At 46.0% G+C, this 17,943-nt stretch overlaps 1 protein-coding gene across 1 annotated transcript in view; it reads right to left on the bottom strand.

The window, feature by feature from the left end:
* The window catches only part of LOC126154419 (uncharacterized), a 273,459-nt gene extending 256,538 nt beyond the window's left edge, over nt 1–16,921 (bottom strand). The window contains exons 1-2 of the mRNA XM_049916135.1: nt 16,889–16,921; nt 10,355–10,519 (exon numbers count right to left, since the gene is read on the bottom strand). Coding sequence (XP_049772092.1) covers nt 10,355–10,519; nt 16,889–16,921 — 198 coding nt within the window. The remainder of the gene's footprint in view (nt 1–10,354; nt 10,520–16,888) is intronic.
* Nucleotides 16,922–17,943: the final 1,022 nt, after the last annotated feature.

The raw sequence follows: 17,943 nt of genomic DNA, 5'->3' as shown, positions 1-17,943 counted from the left end.
GGTTATTTCACACATTGTTGCTTGCCTGTTAGCACTGACAACTCTACGCAAACGTAGCTGCTCTCGATCGTGAAGTGAAGGTCGTAAGCCAATCCGTTATCTGTGGCGAGAGGTAACGCCTGAAATTCGGTATGCTCAGCACACTCTTGACACTGTATCTCTGAGTACTAAATTTCCTAACTATTTCGGAAATGAAATGACCCATGCATCTTGCCCCAACTACAGTTACGCGCTCATAGTCTCTGTTAATTCCCGTCGTGCGGCCATAATCACGTCGGTAACCTTTTCACATGAATCACCTGAGCACAAATTACTGCTCCGCCTACGCATGCCCTTTTATACCTTGTGCATCGCCAGCTGTGTATGTGAATATCCCTATCCCATGACTTTTCATCTCCATGTATGTTGAAAGCGTAAAACTAATGTAGCCGAGGTATGCCGCACTAGATGAAACGCTGTGCCGACTTACAGTAGGACTCCCCCCTCCCCGCCCCCTGCCCTCTGATGATCACAAACTTTACAAATAATTCAAATGGATCTGAACACTATGGGACTTAACTGCTGAGGTCATCAGTCCCCTAGAACTTAGAACTACTTAAACCTAACTAACCTAAGGACATCACACACATCCATGCCCGAGGCAGGATTCGAACCTGCGACCGTAGCGGTCGCGCGGTTCCAGACTGTAGCGCCTAGAACCGGTCGGCCAACACGGGCGGCGCAAACTTTACAGGCTTGTCTTCGCTGCACTGAACGTAGATCGTGACTGGCACTACATCTTTTCAGATGAGTCAATATTTAACTTAGTGAATGAGGGTCCGGTGGTGATCTGCAGTTCACAGACTGCACGTTACGATCCAGAGAGAATGGCGCCACGTTCGCGTGTTGGCCGCATCAGTGTCTCGTGCTGGGGGTGGATGTCATCAAATGGGGCAGGAACACTTCATCGAACTTATGATCATCTCGCCGCGGATCATTATCTGCATATCGTGCTGTGGTGTCGAGTAGGATGCGCTACCCCAATGAAGTGATCCAGTTCATTCAGGACCACTCACCGGTTCGCACGAGTCGAATCGTTCAGCAATGAACTTTGAAAAAGTCTGACGTCGACCTCACCGACTGGCTTGTTCCAGCGCCTGGCTTTAACGTCACTGGGAATTTGTGGGCCAAAATAAAATGTCACATGAACTTACACTGGTCGACGCAAGCCACCACCTGACAGTCGTAAACGCGGCATATCACATCGTTCCTGAAAGAACGCATGAACAAAGTAATGAAACATCGCAGTGTAGGCTGCGGAGGACGCCCTGAACAGAGAAGCTTGGGAGAAGGTAACAGGATAACAGATAAATGTTATTATTAATAATATTTCGCGCTTATGAAACGGATGCCCCTTAAAATAACTTGGATGAATTTCGTTTAAAATTTTGTGAGTTTTCTTAGCTAGTGAGTTTTTGTTAGCTCGTACTACAACTGTTCTCTGAAGGACTACAGATAATATGCGTCAGTGTTGTAGTCATCTAGACAAGACAAGTATCACAAAGGCCGTTGCCACCTACACGACGGGGACAAAAAATAGCCCTATGGCGGAACCGAACTCTGATTCAAAGAGTAACGACCAGGCACTTTGAACGAGAGCTACTTGCACAGCAACGGACGGAATCTGGCATTGCAGGTCAAATCACTATGTATTTCATGATCCCTGCCGACATCCTGTTCTTTCGTATATGTTGTTTAATAGGTATTATGTGCAAAATGTCTCACTCACCGCCGAATGTTAAAAGAAAAGAAATAGTAGCGGCCTGCTGAAGAATTTTGTTTCCCACTAGTCAGAGACGCAGTACAGTATGTTTCACAATTCATGTTTCACACTTCTAGATGCTGTAGAAAGGACTTGGTGGATCAGGTTTTCCCTCTCCACTTATGTCTGGAAACCGTTAATTTGCATGTTATAAGGAAAACAATACGTACAGATTTCGCTCCTTTTTACTGTGATATTAGAACAGCTGTTTGATATGACGATCACCCAGTTCGGTGCACACGTATATCTGCGCAGTAAGTTCGCATAAACTCTAACATGCGCGGTGTGTGCTTAATCACTTCTGCCACAGCCATGATCGATGCAACCAGATCTTCCTCGGACTGGACAGGAGTCTGGTAAACAAGTCTTCATGTGGCCACCACAAGAAAAAGATCCAACTGGTTAAATCTGCGGTCTTGGCGGCCAAGCTTGTGGTCCACCTCGAACGATCCACCTGTCAACGTAGACTACTTCAGTTTCAGACGCGAACTGGAAAATGTACTGCAGCGCTATCATGCTGGAACCGCAATTTGTGCTGGACGTACAGTGGCACATCTTCCAACAACTCTGCCGGCACTTGTTGCAGGAATATTAAGTACCTGGTAATTGTTAAGTGGGGAGGGAGGAGGGATGCACAGCCGAGTCAAACGACCATCACAGATACCTGCCCAGTCACTGATGCCGAAGGTGTGACGAAATCACCATGGTTTTCTTGACCAGAAATTTGGTTATTTCGAGTGTTCAAAACACATTCCCTATTGAAATGCGCTTTGTCGTCGAACCAAATGCTGACTGGAAACCGAGGAAAATCTACACAACGGGCTAAAAACCAAGTACAGAAACTGAGAAGCAGCACAAAATCCGCCGGGAGCACGGCGTGTACCTTCTGACGGTGATATTGATGGAGTTACTTTTCATGCAGAACACGCCAGACAAACGAGTGAGAGACGTACAAGTCACGTGCAATGGCTCGAGTACTCGTCGATGGATTCTGTTCAGCCTTGTGAGCACCTCTTCTTCCAGTACGACTGTGCGTCGCCTTCTTGGTGCCCCACAGTTTTCTCTATCGCTTGTGAATTTTGCACTTTCCCGCAGCCGTTCTACTCCGGCAAGCATGGGATGAGATGGAGTAACATAGTTTTGAAAGTACTCGTGGTACAGACATTGAGCTGCTCTTCCACTACGGGGAGTTTCACCGTAAATTGAGAACATGTCGATATTCTGCTAACGTGTACTCAGGGATTCTGTTACTGCAGAAGGTAATGTCAACTGACGCATCACCAGGAAGCATGAAAACATGACATATGGAAACAGAGGACATCACGAGGGTAGCCTACCGTAAAAGGCGAACTACGTGAGGCCCATCTACTGTGCGACTGATTAGCTTTTGTTTTCCTTGTAACACGCAAACGAACCGTTTCCGGACATGCGTTCCTTTGAAAAACTTGATATACTTAGTCCTCTCTACAGTCTCTAGAAGGGTGTAACATGAATTGTGAAACATCCTGTACATCAACCATGTGAGGAGCCGTCTTGCTGGTGGAAGCGATACACGGGCGAGGCTTCGTACCGTTCCCTGCGACGCTTTCTGAAAGTGACATATGTGTGTGCTCATCAGACTCGCAGCCGTCGTTTGAATCGTTTTACAAACAAAATGACTTTTAAAGCAGCATTTTATGTGGCCATTCGACAGAGCTGTTAGAGAGTAGTCGAGTCCGATATTCTTTATATCAATATGTATAAATAGAGACAGTAAAACTCCAGGGACAGTCGGTACTCCAGCAGCGGCACCGCTGCCCCGGCCCGCGCTGAGTGCTACCGCCAACCACGCAGCGCTACTGAGTCACTGCTGGGTTGCTGTTTAGTCTTCCTGTTTTCCTGTCCTTATTAATACACATCGATAAAACAAATATCGCACTAGACTAATTTGGGAACACTTTCGAAGGGACTGGTAAAATGCCGATTTAAAAATAATTTTGTTTGTATTGGAAAACAAACAGACGCTATCTGTCGGCACTGGGCGTCGCATGAAAGACGTAACAAGCAGGAAATTAATTGTTCGGCTCATTCCGGATACACAACACGAACAAGAAATCGGAAATATACGCTGAAACACGAGGGGAAATGTGCCTGACGACTCTTAGGGGAGACACTCTGCATATACAAGGTGAAACAAAAATACTTTTCCAGACTTTCGGAAATGGGTCCAAAACAATCAGAAAAGGTTAATAAAAACGTATGTCCGAAAATTCTTCGTTTCCGAGTTATTAATGAAAGGTGACGCTCAACGACTTTACAGGTACAACAACAACAACACTAATACTTTTCTAGGCACCCGTTCGACTCATTGTAACGTAGATGGCGTTGTGTTGGCAGGGAGACCTTTTCTATATTTGTCGTTCGTCCGTCTTCAAAGTCTCCATTGTGTATATGTCTTACAGGCAGTGAGTTAACTGTAAGGACTCCGTTCAAACATGGCAATACATTCATTTCGTGAGCATGCAGACGCTACTTTTATATACAGACGCACGGATGGTAAGGGACACGAGTCGCACGGCTGTATTCAGGTGGCGTTCCCATGCTGAGGACAACCGAGTTATCCAACCTTCGTGCTGTGTACCGCCGTGTTGTCGACACAGGATTCGTAGCACCACAAACTATGGATCAAGGAAGACCATATGTTGCTCGTACGCGTAGCTAGGAAGAGCACGCTCTACGGGGTGTCTAAGAACCTGGCAACAGCGCAAGACGAATGGCCCTGGTATGTGGTTCATCTTCAAGTTGAGCTCGAAGGATACTTCACGAGCAACTCACGTATCCGTATCATTTTCAACATGTGCACGACCTCACGTCTGCCGATCAGGCACCACGGGAGAACTTTTACCGATGGGTTGTTGCACAAATTGCCAGTCCATTGTCTGTTCAATTTTGTTCACAGACAAGGCAACGTTTGGAAGAGATGGCATAATCAATTTCCACAACCAACACATATGGGCCGATTGCAACTCTCATGCTGCAGCACAGGCATTAGTTTAAGATTAATGTGTGAGCTAGGATTTGAAATACTCCCGGTTAAATTCCGTCGATTGTTAATAAGCGAATAGCAGCATCAGTTCTAATTTCTATGTGACCGGGACCTAATAGATAAGTGCTACTCGGTTTTAGCTATCCTGGGAGCTGTTTCTAATCAGAATTCTGCTGTTCAACAATGTTAAACACAATGGAAAGGGTTTTTTTCAATAATCAGTGTCAAGATATTTTACACTATTTGAGCGATATTGTGGTAGATGCAATCCGAGACAGACACTACTTTCGTCTTACACTTCTAATTACGGTTAATCTACACAGATGTCAGACTTCGGTATTTGGTGACACTGTATAACAATAGTTAGCACACTCAGTCTTCACTGCAATCCAACGCGTGGCCGGCGCGGGTGCGTGAATTTTCGACACTCCACAAACTTCTTGAGCTGCCGTCAGTAATGTCACTAGTCACGATTTGGTAATGTGGTCAACCCGCGGCGATGTGGACACACACAGCCGATACATTACGGGATACTTTCTCCCGCGATTCCGACAACGGTATACTCTCCCTTCCTGTCGGCTACGCCCAGACTGTCATAACATTCACTCACTCAGCGCTCGAAGCTCTTCACAATCCATTTTACCTACCATCGACTTGCGTGAGGCAAAATGTATTTATCCCTGGGTAAGGGATCGTGGCCCCTTTACAAATTACAAGTGACTAAGTGACTATTAGGGTCATACATTTCCCAGCACGTATATTAGGAACTGTCTACAGGGACTTCATTCAGATCAACCTTAAAGATCTATTACAGGGTGTGCTCCTGTCAATAAGAAGAAACATATGGTTTACGCATGATTGAGCTATACCACATTTCAGTTGCAGTGTTAGAGACGCACTGGCTGGTATCTACCGTGACGGATGGGTAGAGGAGGACCAGTTCCATGGCTTGCACATTGCCCCGACCTCAGTCTGCAAAATCTGCGCTGTTTTTGATACCTAAAAACCCGAGTATTATAGAGGATCCATGGGAAAAGGAGCTGAAGACAAAAATCCCACGAAGTGATACTATGCGCGTCGAAATAATAATTAAAACAATCATCAGTTCACATCAGGTAGCACTTACACGCCGTCTTCACCATTGGACATTGTGGTAATTAATCGAGATCCAAATTGAGGATAGAGGTCTTAAGAATTCGACTATCTTTGTAAAAGATACGAAACAAATATAAAAATAAAACAAATGGAGTACAGTACGAAAAAAAAGTTAGGCGCCTAGAAGTCAATGGAAGTAAGTGATCTTTACCACGTTTTGTCAAAGTGAAGTGCAAATTTGAGAAGATGCCACTTTCTTTGGTTGCTGTTAATCTGACATGTAATGCTGTTTCCAGTTTACATACACACTGATTATCTATAGCCAGCCGCGGTGGTCTCGCGGTTCTAGGCGCGCAGTCCGGAACCGCGCGACTGCTACGGTCGCAGGTTCGAATCCTGCCTCGGGCATGGATGTGTGTGATGTCCTTAGGTTAGTTAGGTTTAAGTAGTTCTAAGTTCTAGGGGACTGATGACCACAGCTGTGAAGTCCCATAGTGCTCAGAGCCATTTGAACCATTTGATTATCTATACGAAAGCCTAAAAAACTTCGTCAACGTTCAGCGACTCGGTAGCGTTATCTTCAACTAAGGTTGTTTCGAGGGAGGTTGTCTAGAGCTATAACTTGCCTCAACTTCGACAATGGCTGGACGCAGATCCAGTTCCACAACAGATCGGAGTGTGTCTGGAGTCACGTTTAGAACGCGTTGTGCAATGCGTGATATCAGTTCAGTTACGTTCGTAATTGGAGCACTGAACACATATTTCATGTAACTCCGAAACCAGAAGTCGTACGGATTAAGATCAGGCGATCTGGACTGCCGGGCTGTACGGAAAGGATGGCTGATGATTCTAACATTTCCGAGAGGCCTCTGCAGCAGCCTCCTAACTGGCTTTGCAATTTGTAGAGGAGCGCCATCTTGCATAAAAACGATCCTGTTCACATATCCACGCTGTTGGAGGTTGAAATAATGATGGTGTGCAAAAGACTCTCACAGCCTTTTCCACTGACTGTACTGGTTACAGGACCCATGGGACTCATTTTCTTGAAAAAATATGGGTCTTCGATAAACGATACAATAAACCTGTATCACACCGTCATCTCTGCGGAATGAAGTGGTACTGGTTGATATGCATGCGGATTTTCAGTTGTCCATATACTGCAGTTCTGCGTACTGACATGTCCCAGGAGACGGAAATGGGCTCCATCTGGCCACAGAATTTGTCATGGTCATTCACTGTCTACTTTCGTGCCAGAAAGACATGTCAGAGCGAACGTGTATCCTTCTGGTAAGTCAACAGGGAGTAACTACTGAAGATGGGTAATTTTGTACCAATAGCAGTGCAGCATGTTTCGTAGAATTTTATGCACCTTGCTGACAGTCACGTCCAACGTTCGGGGAACTCCCCTGCACTGCATGTCTGCACAACACCGCTCGGCCCCCTGCAATGCTGTGGCCACGTCTTCCACAGGCGTCGGATCAACTGCCTTACTCACTGTGCCTCACTGCACTTCAAAAGAACCTGAGTTTTCGAATTTTCATATTTTCTCCAGATCTTTAGCCGACATCGGACCAATGCCTTTTTTCATAGCCTTGCGTGTCCGGAACTTATGCATGGCTACTCCAGTAGCTCGCGATCCTTCACCCGAGACAGGATATTGGGCGTCTCGAATGGAAACTGAGGAACACCTGGGTGTCAAGTGTCTGTTAGTGTGCACATTATGACGCTCACACTGCGAACTATTGGTCAAATTATAGTTATTTTATTTTTTTATTCCATAACGTTCTCCCTGCGTCAATATTATGCTGTTCAAATTCATTCTGAGCAGTGGCTCTCTTTCACAGTGTTTTAAAAATGGAACATTAATTATGGACATACTACAGTTGAAACCAGACCCAGTACTCATACACTGAAGAGCCAAAGAAACTGTTACACCTGACTCATATCGTCTCGGGACCCGGCGAACACGCAGATCGGTCGCAACACGACGTGATATCGACTAGATTAATGTCTGAAGGGAACTGATGCTGGAGAAACTGACACAATGAATCCTGCAGGGCTGTCCGTAAATCCGTAGGAGTACGAGTGTGATGGAGATCTCTTCTCCACAGCACGTTGCAAGGCATACGGCATATACTCAATGATGTTCTTTTCTTGGGAGTTTGGTGGCCAGCGGAAGTGTTTAAACTCGGAAGAGTGTACCTGGAGCCACTCTGTAGCAACTCTGGACGTGAGGAGGGGGTGTCGCATTGTCCAGCTGAAATTGCCCAAGTCCGCCGGAATGAACAATGGCCAGGAATGGATGCAGGTGATCAGACAGGATGCTTACGTACGTGTCACCTGTCAGAGTCACACCTAGACGTATCAGGGGTCCCATATCACTCCAGCTGCACACGTCCCACATCATTATAGTGCCTTTATCAGCTTGAACAGCCCTCTGCTGACATGCAGGGTCCATGGATTTATGAGATTGTCTCCACACCCGTACACGTCTATCCGCTCGATGCAATCTGAAACGAAACTCTTCCGACCAGGCAACGTGTTTCCAGTCATCAACAGTCCAATGTCGGTGTTGACGAGCCCAGGCGAGGCATAAAGCTTCGAGTCGTACACGAGTGGGTCTTCGGCTTCGAAAGCCCATATCGATGATGTTTCGTTGTATGGTTGGCACGCTGACACTTGTTGATGGCCCAGCACTGAAATCTGTAACAATCTGTGGAAGGGTTGCACTTCTGTCACGTTGAACAATTCTCTTCAGTCGTTGTTGGTCCCGTTCTTGCAAGATATTTTTCCAGCCGCAGCGATGTCGGAGATGTGATGTTTTCACAAATTCTTGATGTTCACGGTACGCAAGTGAAATGGTCGTACGGGAAAATCCCCACTTCGTCGCTACCTCGGAGATGCTGCGTACCATCCGCTCATGAGCCGACTGTAACACCACGTTCAAACTCACTTAAATCTTGATAACCTGCCACCGTAGCGGTAGTAATCGATCTAACAATTGCGCCAGACACTTGTCCTATATAGGCGTTGCCGAGCGCAGCACCGTATTCTGCCTGTTAACATATCTCTGTATTTGAATATGCATACCTACCAGTTTCTTTGGCGTTTCAGTTTATATCCCACTAGATCTTTGCAGCTGCTAGACTTCAAAACTTACCTCTCTTATTCTCTCAACAGAGGATACTCGTACGCATGATGTGCTGCATTCAACTCCACAATTTCGGAAACTGCACTTACATCAACTACCTTACGGGCTCCTCGATTTGTGTACAGCAATCGACGAAACACTGTAAATGCTTGAAGAGATGCGTAGTGTCATACAAGTTACCGCTAAACGAGAATAAACAAAAACAAGAGCAAGTGTTCGATTTGTTCCAGTATTTAACACTTGGCACCTGATTTGTAACGACTGACAAAGTATGACCTTAACTCGCTCTATATATCATGTTACCCTAGTTATTCTGAGACTCCACTGGGGTCTCAGATGACGTCAGGTGTTCTAGGAAAATATGCTCTCATTGTTGGTGCTGAAAGCGAAAACAACCTATAGGCATAGGTGTTCTGAGTAAACAAGTGTTTGGGTGAAGTTTCTGGAGAAACGTTGTTGCCCTCAATTTATTCCTCCGTACGTCTTCCTTTTGTATCTCGAACTTTTTCAGTGTCGTTTTGAAACAAAGTGCTTACCGGATAGTCAACACATAAGCTTCCAGGTACTGTTTCGCGGAAAGAATGTCATCTTCCCTCCAGTGATTCCCATCTGAGTCCACAAAGCACCTCCCAACACTCGCGTGGTGATCGAACCTACCGGTGACAGGAAACTGATTCGATGTCTTCGTTTAATCTGACCTGATGGGGACCACAAACACTAGAGTAGTACTCAAGAATGGGCCGCACTCGTGTTCTATATGTGGTGTCCTCCATCTTTCCTAGAATTGTTCCAATAAACCGAAATGGACTGTTCGTCTTGCCTAGTAACGTCCTTCGGTGCTCGTTCAATTTCTTATCACTTTGCAACGTTACTCCTACGTACGTAACCGACGTGACTGTGTAAAGCAGCACACCATTAATACTGTATTCGAAAATTACACGATTGTTTTCCGTACTCATCTGCATTAGCTCGCATTTTCCTACATTTAGAGCAAGCTGCCATTCATTACACGAAATAGATAGTGTCTAAGTCATCCTGTATCGTACTAGAGCCACTCAACGACGATACTTTCTAGTACACTACGGCTTCATCAACGAACAGTCTCATATCGCTGCTCATCATATCTGTCAATTTGCAACCTGGCACTGTGTCAAACACTTTCCGGAATTCTTGGAATATGTAAATCTTCCTCTGTTACAGGGTTTCATCCACGATTTGAGCGTCGAGTTACATATAGCTAATCCCAGACATAAAAAACAGGAGGAATATCAGTTGTACTCACAACATGGGAGAGAGTTTCGGCGAGCAGGAAGCGTCCGAACTGGTCGTCCCCGACGGCGGAGACGAGCAGCGGCGGCGGGCCCGTGCGGGCCAGCGCGTCCGCCAGGTTGCGGCCCACTCCGCCGCCGCTCTGCGTGCAGCGGCCGCGCAGCGTGCGACCGTCCGCCTGCAACACAGCACAACAACCACTCTTCACCCGGGCTGCACTGCCGTCGCGTAGCGCGTGCGTTTCGTCGGCAGCCGCAACCACAGATTTTCCCAGCCTGGGAGAGAAATAAAATTTTGGGTTTGGTACCGCGGTACTTGTACCGAGTCCTGGTGTATCAGAATGGCCAGCCCAGTCTAGATCCGGTGAGCTGCAAGGAGTTCAACGCCGGCGGATCTTAGGCAACGGCTACTACCACAATGCGGAACAGCAAATAGGGGATTAAAGGGACCAAACTATGAGAATCTGTCCTTTCATTCTACATGCCTCAAGCAGGGAAGAGTCCTCAGAAAGGAAGGACACGGAAGACAAGTCGTGATGGCTTTGAGCACTATGGGACTCAACTTCAGAGGTCATCAGTCCCTAGAACTTAGAACTACTTAAACCAAACTAACCTAAGGACATCATACAAATCCATGCCCGAGGCAGGATTGGAACCTGCGACCGTAGCGGTCGCGCGGTTCCAGACTTTAGCGCCTAGAATCGCACGGCCACTCCGGCCGGCACAAGTCGTGATGAATTGAGTGTAACTGAAGATCAATAAAATCAGGAGATAGGCGCCAAGTAGAAGTGAGGGGAGGGGAGGAGTGAAGATGGGGGGTTTCTCCATCCAGAAAGCAGCTGGATGCTGAAATGTGCTTTCAAGTCAGTGTAAAATTGCGTCAAAGGAAAAATTCTCCAGCTATGCGAAATTTAAAGATGCGAATAATTAAAAAATTTCGCTTACATGTTTTGCCACGCCATGAGAGCCCACTCCAATAGCGATGGGACTGATTCTCATTGTATTTATTAGACTCTTAAATGACTTCCCTTTCTCCCATCGCCTTTCTGAATTTCTTCCGTCATTGTTCATTGTCTTTTTACCCGTCAAATTTCAATACAAATCGCACATTGGGGAAGACGTTCAACGAAAGAGCCAACATGAAGCTAAAATTTTTTAGTCATTGAACTATTGCGATTTCAGTTCTGTTGAAATCGGCCTCCTGTGAAACAACAACTTACAGTTCTGATTAGTTGAGGATGTGTAAAAATCTGTGCTTCAAACATGTCTACTAAATAAAGTATCTCTGTGCAATTAAGTAATTATTCAAAAAATGCCTTTACATGAGCGACTCTTACAAAATAGTACTAACGAATGTAGACATACAGAATCAAGTGACGTAAATCTTGTCGTGCCACAAGTACAGAGATTGTCTTTTTTTTTTTTTTACAGATAAAATATAAAGACATGCAAACAGCATCTTAGAACGCAGAAACTAGTCTCTGCTTTACACTTTCTCTACATATATTAATGATTCCATAAATAAATAAAAAGGTAATGTTATAAATCCCCAAAAACATGTTATGCAATGCGAGACACACCCTATGCATTTGATCGGTTTTTTGTCTCTCCCATTACAACAAGGAAACTAGCAATACGGGCAAATTGGTAAAAACCTCGAGACAAACAACGACTACGAGAAAGTAAACTAACGACATATGTAAAATAACAAGAATCAAAAACGTGGGAAGAGCAGCAGCCAGGTCGGACCACTGACCACAGGCCTCAAGGATCTGAGCGGGCGATGGGGCACCCCTCTAATCTCTGAAGCGGATGAGGCTAATGTGCCCTACCTCAGAAAGAGAAGTAGAAACCGCCTTCAAGTGTAAAACATCAGCTGCTCTGGTGTCATTCGCTAGCACCAGAGGCAGCATGTCAGCAAGTTTAAAGATGTGGGCCACCATAAGGCAGGCACCACACCGGCAGTGGAGCAGACCTTCACGTCGTACGATGTAGCCATGGGTCAGCCAAGCGTGGCCACTGCGAAGCCAACAGAATGGTAGATTCCCTGAGGGAAGAGGAAGCCTGCCAAATGGTCGTGATCCCACTTATTGCTCGCAGTTTGTTTGAAGAACCCAGAGCGCACCAATTCATATTCCAAGTCACCAACAACTGAGAGTGTAAAGGCGACAAAGGTCCGGCTGTGGTGCCCCCATCTCCAAATTCAGCAACCTGGCAGCCAGCTTGGTCAACTGGTCAGCATGATCGTTCTCTTGGATACCAGCGTGACCTGGCGTCCATACAAAAACGACTAACCGTCCAGCTTGATGGAGGTCGGAATGGACTTCGTGATAATCAGAACCAATTGCTATCGAGGTTAGCATTAGTTGATAGCCTGGCGACTACAGAGAAAATCCCTGCTGATTAAGAACGTCTAGCCAGTTCATGGACGAAAGTGACTAAGGGTTTGAGCGATGGCCACCAATTCTGCACTGAATACACTGCATCTGTTCAGTAGGGAGCATAGTGCACTGTACCTTGGATGTGTGTATGCAAAACCAGTTCGTCCGTCTGCAGTAGAGCAGTCCGCACACCGCTTCCGACCTGAAAGATGCTTCAATAACAGCCAGAAACAGGGCAAAAACAATGGTGTGAACAGAATCTATCAGACTAAAGCATACGCAGAGATAGATCCAAGCACAGGGTGAACACGACGGGGGTATATGTGATTGCTCCATGACAAGAGATGACATTAGGAGAAACTGGAGCTCAGAACAGAGACACACTATGCAAACTGCGATCTAGACTGCAATCCTTGACCATTGTTGTGGGAGGTAGATCGTTCTAAGAGGAAAAAGGATGCTGTTGTTCAGATGATCAGGGGAGCAGCGAATGTGTATCACACAGCTGAGCGGCAGTTATTGGCGCCTGATTTGTGATGGAAGGACCCCATCTTCTTGGAGTAGGTTGTTCACGGGGCTATCCCGAAAGGCAGCAGTTGCGAGTGAGATCCCACAATGGTGTATCGGGTCTAGCATCTGCAATGCTGTAGGCGATGCCGAGTGATGTCAGATTTCCCTAATCAAGACGGGACAGGATCAAAGCTTTGTAAAACCACAAAAATGTTAGTGCGGCCTTCTTGGTAACAAACTCTACTCTGACTGTTTTTGTGCCTTGCAGGGATATTACTTTGGCTGTCCCCGCAGAAATTTTAAACTGAATAAAAAGGGCGCACTGCTCAATCTGTAACAGCTTCTTGAACTTTTCCTCAGATTCTCCTCAAAGTAAACTGATTTTGTGCAGACATTAATAAGCGCACATGACAAAAATAATTAATCACCCGCAGGAGACGATTGCGCCTTCATACCACGTAACGCTGCTTCTGGCTCTGGTAACTGTCTCGGATCTGCGTGAAAAGAGCGTCCGCAATTTTCTTCATGTGTGTCATATCCAGCTGAAGCAACTCATTGATGATTAGCTCCCGCTTCATGTCCACTGTGAAACTGGAGCCAGGTCACGGTACAAAAAAAGAAAAACCCGCCAATCATCAGAGTTCGGGCTGCATTCCATACAGTGTGAGTCGAACGCCTCATAGGGCCGTCGGTCCACTCACCATCTCGCAACATTTAAAAAGAGGCAAAGTCGGGTCTTGTCGGACCCACTACAAACGTCCAATCGGCTGCTGTCCATTTTGTGTGTTGTTTGGTCCACTGAAGACGTGCTACCTTTATCTGCTGCCGTGAGCAATCGCCTTTCGCAAGATAGCCGACTCCAAATGTCCGCTGAATGCAGCTGCCTCTCACAATGTTCTCTCGGAATGCGGTTGAGACGGAACTGCATTCAATGAAAGCAGCATTTCCTGTCGAGTTTGAAACAGATTTTCATGGACAAAGTGTCACGATCTCTGATCCCTGTCGGTTGGGATCTTTTCGCGGCCACAGTTCTTAGGCCGTGTTACACGGCTGCGAGAGGTACACCACACGTTGAACAGTCCGCTTTGATGCACCAACGAATCGGGACGCTTCATTCACGTTGTGGCCATGAGCACGTGGAAACACTACAGCTCCTTTCTGCCAGTCTGTCACGTCTCCACGCTGACCCAGCTTACTGCATCCACAGGCAGATATAAATCGCTTCACTGGCAATAGTTACGGCAGCGACGGAGACTCTCCTACCGCCTAGTACCAATTTTGCATCTTCTGCAGCGTTCCAACTTGGCCAATGTTTTCTTTTAAAATGGTGGTTAATATTTTGTCTAGAATGACGTTTTCCATTCTGCAACGGACTGTGTGCTGATATGAAACTTCGTGGCAGACCAAATCTGTGCCGAGCCGAGACTCAAACTCAGGACCTTTACCATTCGCGGGCAAGTGCTCTACCAACTGAGCTATCCGAACACGGCTCACGGCAGCGTCTCACATCCTTACTTCCGCCAGTACCTCATCTCCTACCTTCCAAACTTCACAGAAACTCCTCTGCGAAATTTCTTAACAGCACATACTTCACTGCAGAGTGAAAGTCTCATTCTGGAAACATTGCCCAGGATGTCTCTGCAGTAACCTTTCTTCCACGACGTGTAGTACCTCAAGTTTCGCAGGAGAACTTCCGTAAAGTTTGGAAGGTAGGAGATGCGGTACTGGTGGACGTAAAGTTGCGAGGCCGGGGCAAGAGTTGTGCTTCCGTAACTCAGTTAGTAGAGCTTTTGTGCGTGAAAGGCAAAGGTCCTGTGTTCGAGTCTAGGCCCGTCACACAGTTTTAATCCGCCAGGAATTTTCAATATTTTGTCTAGTGAGCTTACAGCAGTCCTGGTTCTCGCAGAAGGAAGGTTAAAATTGAACGTCCCGCCGTCAGTGACAACACTTTAGACTCCGGAGTACAAGAATTGGAACTACTGTAATATTAGTGGTTTAACGAGACCAAGGTCAATGTATGTCAGGCTAGCTGGACGGGGACCTGAGCGCCAGTCCTGTGGCATACGGCCCGTAGACGATAGGTCATTAGAGCTGATTCACACTGCAGGCGCTAGGGAAAGATTCGGACTTTGGTCTGCTAACAACGGAAACTCTCCATCGCACAGCCCTCACATTAAGTGGTAAAGTGGGCCAGTGGATACCCAGTCAAAAACTGACCACAAATCAAACATGAGAACAAGAAGAAGTAAAAATGTGAAAAAAGAAGCAAAATAGAAACAGTGAGCGGTTCTAGCTCAAGATGTGTAAAATCGAGCGAACTGCAAGAACCACGGCGTAGTGGCTGTGTTGTCACGGTGTTGGACTGAAAACGAGACATCTGTGTCCAAAGCTCCCTAGTGACCCTCCCCCCCCCCCCCCACAAGATTATGAATGTTTCGTCTCCTCATCGACATGTCTGTTTTCATTTATTAGTCTTGGCAACTATCATACTGTACATTGGTTAGAACACAGATTATGAGACATGTGGTAAGAATATATTATCGTCGTAGGTAGATGTGATGAACAACCAAGGCAGACGTGATGCCGCATAGACCTCTCGCAGAAATGAAAACAGCAAATAAACGGGTGTGAAATACAAAAAAGGAATTCAAGAGTCAAAACTTCCAAAACGGAACTGCTATGTCCCACTTCACTTCAGTAGAGCAAATACGATGTACGCACGTTTGGAGATCCCTTCCTCGCACCTCGTTGTTGCAAACGGGCGGTACACCGCGGCACGCGTAAATTTGAATACAGCGAACAGTCACGTCGATGACAGCGCACGAGGGATATCTGAACACGGATCTCCCCCTTCATATTCCAACATCGGACCACATAACAATGGCGCGGTGGCTATTTAAATTTGCTCGATGTTGCACATCTCGAGCTTCGATCGTTCACCGGTTCGATTTTACTTCTTTTTTCACAGTTCAGTACACCTTCTTCCTGTTGTCATGGTTGATCTTTGTTCATTTTTGACGGGCTATCCACGGGGCTATTTTACTACTAAATCTGAGGAGGGTGCGATGGGGAGTTTCCCTTTTAAGAAATTATTCAGCCATTCGCTTTAACTGACTAAGCGAAACCGATCAAAACTTATATGATTGTTGTAAGAAAATCAAACGCCTACAGCCGTCCTTATGATCTTATTTATTGTGTAGCTACCAGTTTCGGCGCTTCAGTGCGCCATCTTCAGACCTTAGTTGATACTGAAGGAGTTATCACGATCCATATATACGCTGCATCAATGGCCAACATAAATGGTTTACGCAGACTAACTATAACTGTGGTGTCAGCACAACTTGGTGGTTGGAGTGCTGACATCACAGTTACAGATAGTCTGCGTAAACCATTTATGTTTGCCAGTGATGCAGCGTATATATGGATCGTGATAACACCTTCAGTATCAACTAAGGTCTGAAGATGGCGCACTGAAGGGCAGAAACTGGTAGCTACACAATAAATAGAATCATAAGGATGGCAGTAGACGTTTAATTTTCGTACAACAGTGAATGCCCATGGTCCCCAAGACCTCCGGTCAAAAGGATGGATATACAAAAACTAAAATTATGGTGGTCTGTTGGGCTAAGAAACCCCCTCTCCCAAGTAAAAACATACTGGCTCTGGCACCAAGCTCAGAGGCTCGATCATGCTTGTTTTTAGTTAATATACAGTATTACCTAATTTCAGTGACACAAAAATTAAAAAGGAAAAATATTCAAAAAGATGATTAATAAAGAATGATGTAATCGTTCAGTCTATTCATGCGATCTCTTAGCATCAGACACGTCGGCTACTATATCCAATTAGAGCGTACTCTCTTGGCTGCAAAAACTACTCCTTTCATGGAAACTATAATTCAGAGATATGTAAAATTTATAAATTTTTCCGTTTGGTAGGCCTAAGCTATAAATCTAATGCCAATTGGACTGCTACACAGATTATTTGTAATATTACTGCCAGATTACCTACTGTTTCTCCACGACAGGTCCGATTCGCACAGTAGCTGTTGGGAACGGCAGGAGACATGGCTTGCCCCCACATTGCCATTTTGACTGCCGGAGGGGGAGGGGCGGTGAGGGGAAATCAGCTTGCCGCAGTCCTGGAACCGTTACGGTTGGTTGGTTGGTTGGTTGCTTGGGGAAGGAGACCAGACAGCGTGGTCATCGGTCTCATCGGATTAGGGAAGGATGGGGAAGGAAGTCGGCCGTGCCCTTTCAGAGGAACCATCCCGGCATTTGCCTGGAATGATTTAGGGAAATCACGGAAAACCTAAATCAGGATGGCTGGACGCGGGATTGAACCGTCGTCCTCCCGAATGCGAGTCCAGTGTCGAACCGTTACCCTTAACAATGTGCACACTAATATTTCGCGTCCAGGGGTAGCTTAAGGTTGGCAGCGCTCAGAGGTAAATGAAATGAGTATCTTCCAACTATAGCCGTTTTTCTCCGAGTCTGGGAATACCAGTAAAATCTCCATGTTATTGTGGCCAAACAGTACCTTACCTGCCATGATAGCAATAAACATATAAAATACGTTGATCAGCCGGAACATTACGACCACCGACCTACTAAATATATAAACCTGTTCAGGAGATAGCAGCGGCATCTGCTGTGGAATGACTGCTAGTCAGACACATGAACGTTGAATGTAGTGCCGTGAATTTACTGCGC

Source organism: Schistocerca cancellata, chromosome 2, assembly GCF_023864275.1.
Source record: "Schistocerca cancellata isolate TAMUIC-IGC-003103 chromosome 2, iqSchCanc2.1, whole genome shotgun sequence".
Classification (NCBI taxonomy): Eukaryota; Metazoa; Arthropoda; class Insecta; order Orthoptera; family Acrididae; genus Schistocerca; species Schistocerca cancellata.
This window is presented reverse-complemented; position numbering and strand designations above follow the sequence as displayed.